Genomic DNA, 15,465 nt, shown 5'->3' on the forward strand with positions numbered 1-15,465 from the left:
ACACGAGTCTACTGAAATCAGTAGAGTTGAGTCTCCTGAGCACTTCTTGTGTTGCTGCCTATGGAGAACTTTCCACTTCAGTTAGAGGAGGACACTGACTCACCTGGTTTTGGAAGAGGACATTTCTCCTGTTGTATAGATTTATATGTACATTCAACTGCCTTGAATTTAGCACATTAATTTTTTTCTTTCACAAAGGAATATCCTATAACTTGTTTACGAATAACAGTAGGCTCTTGCACTTTAACCATCTCAGCTATGATTGTGTATCAAAATTGTGAACTGCTTTTAATTTGCATCTTTGATGTAAATATCCATCAGGATGATTAAACTTTTTTAAAATGCTTCTTAATTGTGTGTGTGTAATAATTACAGACCAATTCACAACCCTCACACTATAAACCTGCATTTGGGCTGTGTTCAGAATAGCACACTATTTCTACAGTATGATTTAGCAAGGCATACTAAATGCCAAAATGTGCAGTATACAAACTTTTTAGATTCATCTGATCTGAATGGCAAACACAAGCATTTTTTTTCCTGAATGCATCACACTGTTACTTGAAATGTTTATCATTGCATTTACAGCATACCGTTTTGTTTTTACAAAAAAATAATAGGAAGTTATGCAGCGTACACTATATAGTTTGCTGTGCGCTAATATTCTAATTCGGAACGCAGCCATCTTAGTTACACACACAACAGAAAGAAAAAAATAAATCATCCCACAACCTGCTTTTTGGACTCGGTTCATAATTAAATCATATTAAAATTTTATTAAGTTATATCCTATATTAAAATAAATGAAAACAGAAAGACTGAGAGAGAAATCAAATACAGAGAACGCAAGAATGACATCCAATAGATTATGGAATGTATTTCGGTAAATAAAATAGAGCTCCAACTGTTCCATCAAATGTGCAATATTCCGGCCACAAATGATCTGAGCCTGAAAAGAGCACCATAAGTTTCTATATACACAACGTAGGTATATATATATATATACAGTAGATTTATATATACAGTATACTGCGCTTGAATGGATATATACTGTATACATATACCTTACAGAAATATATATATATATGTATATATATGTATATATATATATATATATATATATATATATATATATATATATATATATGTATTTTAACCATCTCATTTACAAAGCCAGGCAACATCTAGAAGATTCTTTACAGAATCAAGGTTCTTGTGGTTCGTTCTCTCTTTTCAATATACAAAGTAAACATAGTTTTTGATATCCACCACAGAGAAAAAAAACCCACAGCAAGGCCATTTCAGCCTCGCGTCTGTAAGTACAAAACTGGCACAGAAGACAATCGTAATTATAATAATAATACACGTGAATAAAAACGCAAATTAAATTATGCACTGATGGGACTAAAATGTTGTAAACCTTTTCCCTGTTTCACTGCAGGCTCGAAAACAAACCACTTCAAAACAAATTAACCAACACAATTACGGCTTAAAAAAGAAAACAACTGGCCTTTGACGAAAACACGCTCCAGCTGATATCGTTCGCTTTTCGTTCTGTTCAATTAATGCGGAGCTCAGTTGGTGAAGAGCAAGGCCAAAGGTCAGGGAAAGAAAACAATGTTGACAAATCGGACTTCAATTACTCTTAAAATGACAAAACTGAACAGCATGGCGAACGGAAATGGTGAATTGCGAAAAAGGAGGGATGTGAAAAGTAACGTCACAATGCCGAGGGGCGTGTCCCTCCTTTTCCGTTCGAAAGTTTGGCAACCACCGCGATAGTGGCCTCGACTGTGCGTGACAGCATTTCCAGGGAATCCTGCATGTGGGCGTGGCCACAGCCGCCTGACTCCGCCTCCTGGAGCGAGCAGCTCCGCCCCTCGGAGGCTTCCGGCAAACTGGACAGTAAAAGCACCGAGTCGGCGGAAGTGGAGGGAACTTCCTCTCTTTCTGGCTCCGCCTCCTGCTCTTGCGGTTCCTTCCTCCCATCTTCCTCTTCCTCCTCCTCTCTTCCCGCTATCTGCTGCGGAGCTTCATCCGCTCGGCCGAATGCTTCGGGAAGAGAGGAGGATGACGACGAAGATGAAGACGATGACGATGACGAGGCGTCCATTTTCTTCTCCTCGAGGGACGCGCTGTCGGGAGAGGGCGGGTCGTTTTCCGTTCCCGGGTCGATGAGGGAGGAGTCTCGGGTTTCAGTGTCCGACGTGCTGGTGGGCGTTAACGCCTCCCCAGGCTCCGCCTTCTGCTCGGAGCAAGGAGCCAATGAGGAGGAGGAGGAGGATGAGGGAGCGTCTCCTGGACGATCGTCAGCGCTGCTGCTCACTCTCCGACGCTTCACTGGAGTCACGCCCTCCTCTTCCGCTGAGGAATGCAATAAAGACACGTCATCGACTGCAGGTCCACAATACACATTTAAATATGATGCAATTTTAATGTGTGATTAATGCCATGTCTCATTTAAAGCATCTTTGAGTACCTTGACAATTGCTTTATACATTTATTAATTAATAACTAAATAGAATAGGAGAAATAGAAAAAGAAAGGTAGAGAGAAAGAGAGAGAGAGAGAGAGAGAGAGAGAGAGAAATAAATAACCAAATGAAAGGGAGGGGTAGAAAGAAAATAAATGTATTGATTGCATATATACTATTAAACATTCAGTGGTGCTATTTAAATAGTAGAAACAGAATATATAATAATAAAACTATACATTATGTCAATACTGTAGATCAATGTAGATGTGTACACATTCACATAATCAAACAAATTAAAATACTATTATTATTATTATTATTATGAACAAAAAAAATACAGTTTAAACATTTTAAATTATTGTTATTCATTTTGGTAATTTAAGATGTACAAAATAAATAATTATTATATTTTACATACAATGAACAAGAAATGCATACTCCCTTTTTGTGCCCCTAGATGTTGCTATCAATTTATTAAATAATTAATAACAATAACAATTCTTCTTCTTATTGTTGTTGTTATTGTCATTATTATGATAATTATATTTCAAATAAAATAATTATAAGCCATGATACACCAAAAATGCATACTTATCGCTGCATTTTTGTGCCATAAAAAATAAAATCACCATCATGTGTTGCTTTTGAATTATTTCATTTAGAATATAATAATAATAATAATAATAATAATAGATTGTTTAAGTGTGTTTGTGTATGTTGAGACCTTTGGCTTTGCGCTCCTTGGCCTCCATCTCTAGTGTGGCGCGGTGCTGAAGACACAGTCTGCACTTGGACAGCAGCTCCTGTAGAGCGGGACCCAGAGCCGGATCCAGATGCTGAGGGGTGGACACCGACAGCACCAGCAGCAGCGCTCGCAGGTCCTGCAACACACACACACACACACACACATGAGTGAAGAGCGAGGGAGCGCTGGCACAGGCGCGATGAGGGAGCTGTACTGACCGCGTTCAGGAGGCTGCTGGTCTTGCTCATCTCTGCTCTCTGATTGGTCAGCTCAGGCTGCAGGCTGTGGTACTCGTTCAGAAGGTTGGTCACCAACACGTTGACGAGATTCGAGCAGCTCTGGCCTGATAACACCTGCACCTGCACCTAAACACACACACACATCCAGTTTCAAACCGCAGCAGGACAGGCTCAGTGTCACAGAGCAAAGGAACAACTTTTACAAAGTAAGCTTAACTTTGGGTTAAACATGTCACCTTTGAACTTATAACAGGGGTTTAGCCTGTTCTTAACCTAGGGTTATGACACTTTGCAATACTAACCCTGATCTGCAGTCACAAGCATATCAGGATTAGGTGTCAAACACACAAACATTAGATGATTTGGTAACACTTCCATTTTTTTGAAATTCTACACACAGAAATGGGCCTTTAATGCAAGTACATTTAATTACATTTAATAAAGTTATTATTTTTCCTCATGGATTCCTTCCCAGAATGCTCTAATTTGCTAGATTATATAATCATAAGATTCTAGTTCTGATGTCAATATTTATTTTCACACTCAAACTGCGTGAGGAGTAGATATGTCTATATGTACTTTATGTAAGAAGCAGGTGAGGAACGAGTAGGCGATGTTGTTGTTGAGGAAGTTCCTCTCGTCCATCAGGATGCATTTCATGTATTCTCCAAACGCTGGATCCTCACACAGCAGCTTCACACACGACTGAGCCATCGCACACTGACAGAGAGAGAGAGAGAGAGAGACGTCAGGAAACACACACTTCTGACTGGATGAGGCTGCTGTGTTTTCATGTGTCTGAAGTATCGGCTGCTTGAAGAGCCATATCAAGGGTCCCAACGCATCAGTCTGAGATGATGTGTAGATGCATGTGTATAAAAATGATAATTTTTAACATTTAAAACGCATACCTTGTTAGGAATGCTTTCAATGTGTGATTAATGTTGTGTCTCATAAAAGTGTGTTTGAGTACCTTAAAAAGAGCTCTATAAATAAAATGCATTATAATTATGTGCATATTATTATATTAATATTTTATTATTATTATTATTATTATTAAGAAATTATTAATTACAATATTGTATTCTGTTAAAAATTATAATAGTGTTTAAAATGTGCTTTTGGTCATTTGTAAGATGTATAGTAAATGCATAATCCTCCTAACAACCCACACCTAACAATAAATAAATAAATACAATTTATTTTTAATTTGTAAGATGTATAATAAATGCATACTGCCTTTTTGCACTCCTAACAATAAAAAAATTATATATATTATTCATTTCTGGGATGTATAATAAATGCATACTGCCTTTTTCCCCCCTAACAAATAAATACATACATAATAATAATAATAATTATTATAAATATTAAATAAAATATAAGATAAACATAATAAAATGTAAAATTTGTAACAAAAAAATTCAAAGCAATGACCGAGATCTTAGCACATTTTCAGGCACTCCACATCCCATCATGCTTAACAACACCTCTTACCTGTGATAAAATCTCTGACACACCACCTCTAGTGTCTTATTGCTTTAGTACGTGTGTGTGTGTGTGTGTGTGTGTGTGTGTGTGTGTGTGTGTGTGTGTGTGTGTGTGTGTGTGTGAGTGTATGGCCGAGAAGGTTTTACCTGAGATTGAGCAAGTTCTGTCCAGAGTTTGGGAAAGAGAGCCAGATGTAGAGGAAGTCCTTCATATGCGATCAACACACCTGCACACAGGTGAACAAACACCATCAGCACACACTCACACACACACACACACACACACACACTCTCAGAGAGATTTAAGAGAGCTGAGAGAGAGAGAAGCGTTCTTACTCAGCTTCACCAGAGTCTCTGTGAACTTCTCACAGTTGATGGCGACTCGACAGAGCAGGTGAATGAACTGATGATACGACAGGAAGTAGTCCAACAACATCCTGTCATACACCTCATCTTTACCCTACAGGAAACACACAAACACACTCTATGAAGAACTAAAGCTCAGCGTGTACAGCGGTCCACTGGTCGGTCTCACACACACCTTACTGGTCTCCACCATTGAGGGCAACAGGCACATGTTGAGCTCCGGTCTGGGAGGACGAATGTTGTTCTTCCCGCCCATCAGCTTGATATTCTCTCTACAGGGCAGATACGGCCCAAACGACACTAGAAAACACACAGATAGTGTTATACCATGTGGTGACCATAGTATCATCATTTATTCATTGTTTTTAACAATGCCATGTCAACAATAAGGCTAAAGTCATTCAATTAACAAAAAAGTTATGGTATATAAAAAGTGTAAGTACGCAAATTGGGAAGCCACTCGTGTGAATCTCGAATTGCCTAAATGTAACCTAGTAAAACAACTTAATCGTACCTAGATTTGAAAGTACTAAAAACGTTATTCTTATACTTGTACAAGTATACTTATATCTATGGCATACGTCCCATTCCATCTGCCACTTGTTTTTTATATATATATACAATATCAGGTCTAATATCAGAAAGTGGAATCTAAATATTCAAGTTGCGAGCCTCCTTTGCAGCGACGTCTGCTTTCTTGTTGCCAGACAGACCAACATGAAGGTGGCGATGCTGTGCGAGTGAAGCTTGAGGCGGGACTCACTGGGGATGTTGCTGTGGTGGTACGTGCAGTGGTTGTGCTGCAGGAAGGGCACGAGTGTGTGCAGGAAGTCATGAGGGCTCAAGAGCACCAGCTCCTTCAGCACATCTGAGGACCAACACACATGTTCAGATCGCACTCGGGGTTTATTTCTAAAGCAGTGCTTTTATTTGGTGGATGTGGCGACTCACCCAGACAGGCGTTACGCAGCTCTGGTGGGCTGTAAGAGTTCAGCAGCGTCAGCAGTTTATGGGCAAAATCAATCCTCTCCTGCCACTGGATCAAAGCCTGCTTCACATCTACACACAGACACAAGCGGTCAGTTATTGACATTACATGTACAAGTGCATGATGGGCAAGCGAAACCTTTGGATTGCATGTCAAGATGTATTATGGGTAATGAGTACTTTTGTACTGCATGTTTAGGTGTATTATGGGTAATGAGTACTTTTGTACTGCATGTTTAGGCGTATTATGGGTAATGAGTACTTTTGTACAGCACATTTAGGTGTATTATGGGTAATGAGTACTTTTGTACTGCATGTTTAGGTGTATTATGGGTAATGAGTACTTTTGTACTGCAAGTTTAGGTGTATTATGGGTAATGAGTACTTTTGTACTGCACGTTTAGGTGTATTATGGGTAATGAGTACTTTTGTACTGCAAGTTTAGGTGTATTATGGGTAATGAGTACTTTTGTACTGCATGTTTAGGTGTATTATGGGTAATGAGTACTTTTGTACTGCAAGTTTAGGTGTATTATGGGTAATGAGTACTTTTGTACTGCAAGTTTAGGTGTATTATGGGTAATGAGTACTTTTGTACTGCACGTTTAGGTGTATTATGGGTAATGAGTACTTTTGTACTGCACGTTTAGGTGTATTATGGGTAATGAGTACTTTTGTACTGCACGTTTAGGTGTATAATGGGTAATGAGTACTTTTGTACTGCATGTTTAGGTGTATTATGGGTAATGAGTACTTTTGTACTGCAAGTTTAGGTGTATTATGGGTAATGAGTACTTTTGTACTGCATGTTTAGGTGTATTATGGGTAATGAGTACTTTTGTACTGCAAGTTTAGGTGTATTATGGGTAATGAGTACTTTTGTACTGCAAGTTTAGGTGTATTATGGGTAATGAGTACTTTTGTACTGCACGTTTAGGTGTATTATGGGTAATGAGTACTTTTGTACTGCACGTTTAGGTGTATTATGGGTAATGAGTACTTTTGTACTGCAAGTTTAGGTGTATTATGGGTAATGAGTACTTTTGTACTGCACGTTTAGGTGTATTATGGGTAATGAGTACTTTTGTACTGCACGTTTAGGTGTATTATGGGTAATGAGTACTTTTGTACTGCACGTTTAGGTGTATAATGGGTAATGAGTACTTTTGTACTGCAGGTTAAGGTGTATTATGGGTAATGAGTACTTTTGTACTGCAGGTTAAGGTGTATTATGGGTAATGAGTACCTTTGTACGGCAGGTTAAGGTGTATTATGGGTAATGAGTACTTTTGTACCGGAGGTTAAGGTGTATTATGGGTAATGAGTACTTTTGTACTGCACGTTAAGGTGTATTATGGGTAATGGAATACCACTGCATTGTATGTGGAGGTGCATTATGGGTACTGGGTACTTTAGCATCAAATAGAGTTCAGGTGCATTATGGGTAATGAGTAAATTTGTACTGCATGTTTAGGTGTAAATGAGTACTTTTGTATTCCATAAGGGGCATTGTGAGTAACAGGGTACTTTGGAGTTGTTTATTTAAGGTGCATTAAGGAGAATCCTATAACCCCAGTTTAAGTGTATGGTGTATTGTGGGTAACGTACTACCTTTACGTTGTAAGTAGGGTCGCGTTGCCTTTAAAACAGACAGGAATATGGACAGCAGCTCCACTAGATCACCGGTCACATGACACGCGGTGGCCTCATGGTACATCATGTGCAGGGTGTTGAAGGACTGCAGACACAGAAATATTCAGTTGTACACGACAGTCCATTAAAATATGCAGATGAATGAAGAGAGCGAATGAAGAGAGCATGAAAACCTCAGTCATCAGGATGAGTCCTCTGTTGAACACCACCAGCAGTCTGTCCTCATCGTTCTCCAGCAGGATACGGAAGGCACTGAGAGCACACAGAGTCTCAGGGTAAGTTTACATGACAACGATATGCTTAAAACCAGGGAACTACACTGCGACCAAAATGGTCGCATATGCGACCTTTTGAAATGCCATTGCGACCGTAATTTTCAATGGGTCGCAAATGTATCACTGATTATTTTTGTACCTATGTTTAAGGCAATATGCTATGATTTACTATGTTTATTTATTAAAACAGAAATGTGTATTTTAAGAATACGTTTTATAACGTGCTCTGAGCATTCAAAACATCAAGTTGGCTTCAGCCCTGCGACCTTAACTTAGATTAAAACGTACCATTGTATCAGTGCTGCGCTCTCTCTCTCTCACACACAAACACGGACGCGCGCACACAGAGAGAGAAGATAATTGTAAAATGAAAATGGACGGGCTATAGTTTAACATTTAATATTTAACGTTTAATATTTTAACGTGTTCTAACGTGTGCGTTCCTCAGCGCGTATGTGAAGCTCACATGCACTAAAAGCCTGTCGACAAGCGCCTGGATACTGGACTAAGTTATCTTATCTTTGGAGTCTTATTGTGCTTATACTGTTAAATACACACAAGGTTTACATAAACAAAGTCGGTTATGTGTCTAATGGTCTAAAGTGAAAGCAAACTTGAGAAAATCTGAGTAAATCTGCTTATCAAATGCGTGTATATTAGACGCGTCGCGCGCAACTCTTAAAGAAACAGTAGCAATAGTAAACACGCTGCCGCTTGTCCTTAAAGGGATAGTTCACCCAAAAATAAAAATTATCTCATCATTTACGCACTCTAATGTTGTTCCAAACCCGTATTAATTTCCTTCTAATATTTTCTCATATTTTTCTAATGTTAATATTATGAAGAATGTGGCTATCCAAACAGTAGCTGGTCCCCATTGACTTCCATATAGAAAAATATACTAAGTCACTGGGGTACATCAACTGTTTGGTTACCCACATTCTTCCAAATAACGTTTTATTTTCAACAGAAGAAAGAAACTTATTCCAGTTTAAAACAACTTCAGAGAGTAAATTATGACAATTTGAATTTTTAGGAGAACTATTCCTTTAATGTTAATAAAACAACACAATGCAAAGAGAAAATCACTCACTGCTATTGACTGAAGTAGCTTTAATAAGTATCAACGTATAATTTATACAGTGAAGTCTGTTTTGTTTTATTTTCATATTTGTTCATTTAATTACTTTCTTCAATGCTATATTTTGTATATTAAGTTGTGTATGTGTAATGTGTATCTTTGATCTTAATATTTAATAACAAAGAAAATAATGACAAATATTTTTATCTTCGCCCCTGTCTGCCATTTTTTATTTATTTTTTGTTACCTAAGGCTTTGTTTTTAAAATATGGACATTAGTTTGGCTGTAATGCTCAATCACAAAACAGTAAAACCAACATAAAAATGAATCGTGATAAAATCGTGAATCGTGATTTTCCTGAAAAAATCGTGATATGATATTTTTGCCATATCGCCCACCCCTAATTAGAATAATAAATTAAGTAGCCTATCTTAATTGTACACAATGTTCCTGTTTATTTTTTTATTTCATTTTTTACTGTTTTATGCCATAACAGCAATATTAATATCGGTTATTATCGGTATCGACCACAATTTTCACATCGGTGCATCACTACTTAAGAGTTCAGGAGTTTGCCCATCTGTGCCAACCATAGCATGTTGAAATCCATTTTGCACTTTATTGTGTACTGTATTTTCTAATGCAGAAAATCTTTCCCAACCAATGTTAAAGAAAACAAAAACAAGAAGGCATGTGGTTTAAAAGATGGCAAGTAAAATAAAAAGCACATCTGTATGCAATACAGTTTCATTATTCTTCATTATTATCCAGAGCGGCTTACTATAAATAATTTGTGCGACCAGATCATGTTTTGCGCCAGTAACTGAAAAAGTTAGTAGCGCAAGTGCCACCAGTGGAAAAGGTTAGTGTAGTTCCCTGAAAACGCAGATGTTTTTCCTTTGAGTTTTCCGCAACACCATTGTCAAAACGATCCCCATTCACATGGATCCGCAAAAACGACTAAAAACGCTGTATTCTGCTGCCAGGCCATGAGATGGCGATGAAACACTATAGACTGAACACGTGATACGCATGTGCATGATGTCATCGTCTTCACAGATTTGCTTTTTTTTGTTGTTTACATGGAGACCCGTTTTAAACGTTTCTGCACGAGAAAACGAAAATGTTTTCAAGCACCCAAAACGCTGTTGTCGTGTAAACGAATGGCCAAAACGCATTATAGGTTCTATATTTTTACGTGAACCTATAATGTATTTATATATTTACGTTTTCTAAGTAGGAACGCAAAAATGGCGTGTAAAATGTTCTGCGAGGCTTTAAAGAGCGTGTGTGTGTGTGTGTGTGTACCTGATGAGAGTGGTCCAGCAGGAGCGTCCGTCCAGACAGCGCAGGTAACAGCTGATGGTGGTCTTCTTGAACTGCTTCACGTCCTCCAGCTCTTCCTCTCTCATATCAGGCCTCTGAGCTACAAACAACTGCATCAGGTTAAACAACTCCTCCACCGCCTGCAGAGAAAGAACAAACATAGAGTTACTAGACGGAACTGAATTAACCTCAATAATAGACTGAGCTTAATTTAAGACATCATATTCCTTCAGACAGAAACTCTTCATTAAAATAGGCTAAAAAAAAAAAGGTCAGTGAATTTTTACATCTACACAGAGTTTATTTCATTATTTTCTAGCAATACCATTAATTAAACAATAAAATTAAATATATAAAATATCAATATCAATAAAATATATCAAATAAAAAAATAAACATTTAACAAAATAATGATTCTGCAAGGATGCATTAAATTTACCATTTATAATGTGGTTACAAAAGTTTTATTTCAAATAAAGGCTTTCAAAGAATCCTAATACAATTATTTTTATGAGCAGCACAACTGTTTTCAACACTGAAAATAATCAGAAATGTTTCTTGAGCAGCAAATCATCATATTAGAGTGATTTCTGAAGGATCATGTGACACTGAAGACTGGAGTAATGATGCTGAAAATTCAGCTTTGATCACAGCAATAAATTACATTTTACAATATATTCAAAAAGATTTCTTGTAATAATATTTCACAATATTACTGTTTTTATTCTATTTTTGATTAAATAAGTTCAGCCTTGGTGAGCAGAAGAGACTCATTCAAAAACATTAGTGTTGAGAGGTTTGGAGTTGGTCAAATGTTGTAGTGTAGTTACTGATAAACTTTCCCATAAATAAAAGAAAAAGACATGTTTCTTATGTTATCTCTGGTAACGGTCTGCACTCACCCCCGGGTACTGGCTGGCGTGGGGCGTGAGGTTTTTGAAGGCCCACTGTATGTTCTGGTGCGACGCCAGCTGGCGGGTGAAGGCAGGAGACTGCTCGCAGCACATGCGCAGGATGGCGTAGTATGCCGGGAGCATGCCGCGGTTGAACAGCACCACCTCCTGATCGTCGTGATCCGCCAGGATGTAGTTAAAGGCGATGTTTTTAGTGACCACAGGGTTTTGGACGATGAGACGCACGTTCTCGCTGCAGTCCACGCAGACGTTATACCAGAAGGACAGAAGAGCCTGCTTGTTGTGATTAGTGGCGATGGCAGGCTCTGATAACTTGGGCTGAGAGAGAGAGAGAGAGAGAGAGAGAGAGAGAGAGAGAGAGAGAGAGAGAGAGAGAGAGAGAGAGAGAGAGAGAGAGAGAGAGAGAGAGAGAGAGAGAGAGAGAGAGAGAGAGAGAGAGAGAGAGAGAGAGAGAGAGAGGCTTGTCAAATCGTGCAAGCTGTGATTTAATTAACTAAATATCTACATTTTTTTAATTCATGCGTCTCATACTCTTTCATTAAAATAATTTCCCTCTCTCTTGCCAGACTCATCTCTTCCCTTCTCTGATGATGCGTTTACTGGCGTGAGGGCGGAGCAACCTGTCACTCACATGAGATCCACCAATAGCAAACCACAACCATCCAATCAATTCCCCACAAACTAAATCAAGCCCCGCCCTGCATTTGTTCTTGTTCGAGAAGTCAATTTCACTCGGATATACGTCACAATAGGGAAGAAAAGCCTATCGCAACTTCCGATTCATCATACGAGCACCTAAAAAATGCCTTAATCTTCATGTGAAGTACCTGGAAGAGGTTCCAGAGGTCCATGAAGTAGCTGGAGAACATGAGCTTCTCTGTTTTGGAGATGAGGCAGTAGGTCATGAAGCTGAAGTACTGCACCAGTTTGGTGGTCCCGTGCACGGGCACGTCCACGTAGAGCTTGGCCCGGCCCAGCAGGCCCAGGAGCAGGTTGTAGACCTGGTGCAGAACCACGGTGGTGTCGGGACTCAGCGGGAGGTCCCGCGTGGGGATGTGGAGCGAGCGCGTGGAGCGGAACATCTGTCGGAAGGAGTTGCTCGGGATGAGAGACACCAGCAGATACGCTGCGGCTGAAGGGGAAATGCATTGAAGAAATCACACAATAATCTGACAATTTACCAGGAAAAATAAAGATAAAACAAAAAGATAAGAATAGCTGTTTATGCTTTAAATGTGTAATTAAATACTTAAAATGTTATCTAACGCACATCCGGACGTGTGTTTAACGCAAGCGTGTTTATTTATACAAGTAAGATTTTTATGTTTTTGAAAAGTCTCTTCTGCTCATCAATGCTGCATTTATTTGGTAAAAATACAGTAAAAACAGTAATATTGTGAAATATTATTACAATTAGAAATAACTGTTTTCTATGTGAACATATATTAAAATATAATTTATTCCAGTGATCAAAGCTGAATTTTCAGCATCATTACTCCAGTCTTCAGTGTCACATGATCCTTCAGAAATCTCTCTAATATGATGATTTGATGCTCAAGAAACATTTATTATTATTATCAGTGTTGAAAAAAGTTGTGCTGCTTCATATTTGACTGGAGAAATGATGATAAAAATTCAGCTTTCTAGTGATTCTAGTAATATTTCACAATATTACTGTTTTTATGATCAAATAAATGTAGCCTTGGTGAGCAAAAGAGACTTAAATATTAAATAAATCGTAAATATTCCAAACTTCTGACCAATAGCGTATATATGTGTGTGTGTAGTGTTGTGTAGATTGTGTCTGTTCTTACACGTTCGGACACGTGGGTAGTTGTGCGCCAGCAGAAACCTCTCCACCCAGTTCTCCATGTTCTGCAGGACCCAGCTGTGGGCCAGCTTATTACGAGGAGTCTGGACGGCCAACCAGTCCAAGCACTGAGACGGGTTATACTCGATCACCTGACGCAGACACACAGGGATTACACGCTCAGATCAGTGAGGTAGGCGCAACATCTGAAGTTCTCCAAACACCCACAACTCATCATTGACACACATCTCATGACTCGTATATAGCACCGTTTCAGTGGAGCAGTGAGAAGATAGTGCTGGGCGGTATATCAGTTCATACCAAATACCGGTGTTTATTTTAGTATACGGTAGTAATGATATGTCGCACAGCGTTGGGATGTGGGTTGTGATGATGCACAGCTGTATGTGTTACTACTAAGTGTGATGAAGATGGATGGGTTAAACTATAATTGATAGCTGTCAAATTATATTACAGTGTTTCCCATACATTTGCTCACAATATCAACACTACCCACCACAATCAGATTTTCCAAAAGGCTTTGACATCGTTGAATAAACACGAGCACTGCACGTTTCAAAGTCAAAATGTGGCGCGGGTGTTTCTATATGAATGTATCTTTGAAGGGAACTGTCTCTAGAAAAGTTTCAATGTTATTTTCATTTTATCTTTCTTTATCTTTCCTGATAAAGCAGCGCTTATGAGCGCTGAGCTGGTTTGTGTACAGCCGTTACCGGGGAAACCGCTTTGTGTTCATCCGTTACAAGGGAAACCACTATTTCTGTCGCTCCTAAAGCGCCTCTTTGTAAACAGCATCATTTTGTGGGGCCTTGCAAACCTGTGTTAAAACTAGTGTGGATTGTTTTCTGCAATATTTACTCATGACAGTCAAATAGGGCATTCTAAGTCAATCTACTGCAGTATTTCCTCTCTCAATCAGTAGAAAATGTGGTTAACACCCAGTCATGCTTGAAAAATAATAATACCGTCATATACCGTGAAACCGGTATAAATTTAGAAAAATACCATGATATAAATTTTTGGTCATACCACCCAGCACTATGAGAAGGTATAGGAATGATGGACCGATTTACCTCCCAGATCCTCTGCAGGATGTAGGACGCAAACGAGGGCATTCCCGGAGGACCAGCAGCGAACTCCATCAGCATCGTCAACAGCTTGAAGAACGGATTGGCTGCCTGTCAGACACGACACACAATGTTAGTTAGTGTGTGTAGCTATTAAATAATGAAACAATAACGGTTGGCTGATTTGTTTTTACCTCTGGAGTCAGTTTAGCGATGGAGGTGAACAGCATTGACACGATCTACACCGACAGAAGAACACAAACCATGTTACACTTAGATATATTGTGTTGATGCTAAGCTATACTCTGACATCTGTCCCAAGAACTAAGCTACACTACAGTTCAAAAGTTTGAGGTCATTCATTTCTTTCTTCTTTTTGAAAGACATTAATACTTTTATTCAGCAAGGATGCATTAAACTGATCGAAAGTGACAGTAAAGACATTTATAATGTTCCAAAAGATTTCGGTTTCAGATAAATGCTGTTCTTTTGAACTTTCTTTTCATCCCAAAAATCCTGAAAAAAAATCAGTTTCAACCAAAAATATGAAGTTGTTGAAACTGTTTTCAGCATGATAATAATAAGCCATGTTTCTTGCGCATCAAATCATCATATTAGAGTGATTTCTGAAGGATCATGTGACACTGAAGACTGGAGTAATGATGCTGAAAATTCAGCTTTGATCACTGGAATAAATTACATTTTACAATATATTCACATAAAAAACTGTTATTTTAAATTGCAATAATATTTAACAACTCTTTTTTTTAAATAGATGCAGCCTTGATGAGCAGAAGAGACTGAATTTAAAAACATGGAAAAAAAATCTTAAAGACCCCAAACATTTGAACGGCAGTGTACATGTGATGAAACCTCTCTCTATGAGGACATCCTGAGACTCAAAGATTAAAATAAACAAACGAATGTTATATTTTTAGTTCTAAATGTGCAAAACATCGAATATGAGTAGGGTTTGTGTTACAAACATGTAGCTGTTATAATTAGCTTTATACA

General features: G+C 38.4%; 1 protein-coding gene across 1 annotated transcript in view; it reads right to left on the minus strand.

Moving 5' to 3' along the window:
- Positions 1-749: 749 nt before the first annotated feature.
- The window catches only part of usp34 (ubiquitin specific peptidase 34), a 60,832-nt gene continuing 46,116 nt past the window's right edge, over positions 750-15,465 (minus strand). Inside the window, 17 exon segments of the mRNA XM_084402134.1 lie at positions 750-2,364; positions 3,201-3,357; positions 3,440-3,586; positions 4,040-4,180; positions 5,098-5,177; positions 5,287-5,410; positions 5,492-5,616; positions 6,080-6,184; positions 6,268-6,375; positions 7,915-8,041; positions 8,130-8,208; positions 10,622-10,779; positions 11,542-11,871; positions 12,381-12,685; positions 13,368-13,515; positions 14,458-14,562; positions 14,646-14,690. Of these exon segments, the coding sequence (XP_084258260.1) occupies positions 1,721-2,364; positions 3,201-3,357; positions 3,440-3,586; positions 4,040-4,180; positions 5,098-5,177; positions 5,287-5,410; positions 5,492-5,616; positions 6,080-6,184; positions 6,268-6,375; positions 7,915-8,041; positions 8,130-8,208; positions 10,622-10,779; positions 11,542-11,871; positions 12,381-12,685; positions 13,368-13,515; positions 14,458-14,562; positions 14,646-14,690 (2,928 nt within the window). The 3' untranslated portion in view covers positions 750-1,720.

Source organism: Rutilus rutilus, assembly GCF_951802725.1.
Source record: "Rutilus rutilus genome assembly, chromosome: 2".
NCBI lineage: Eukaryota > Metazoa > Chordata > Actinopteri > Cypriniformes > Leuciscidae > Rutilus > Rutilus rutilus.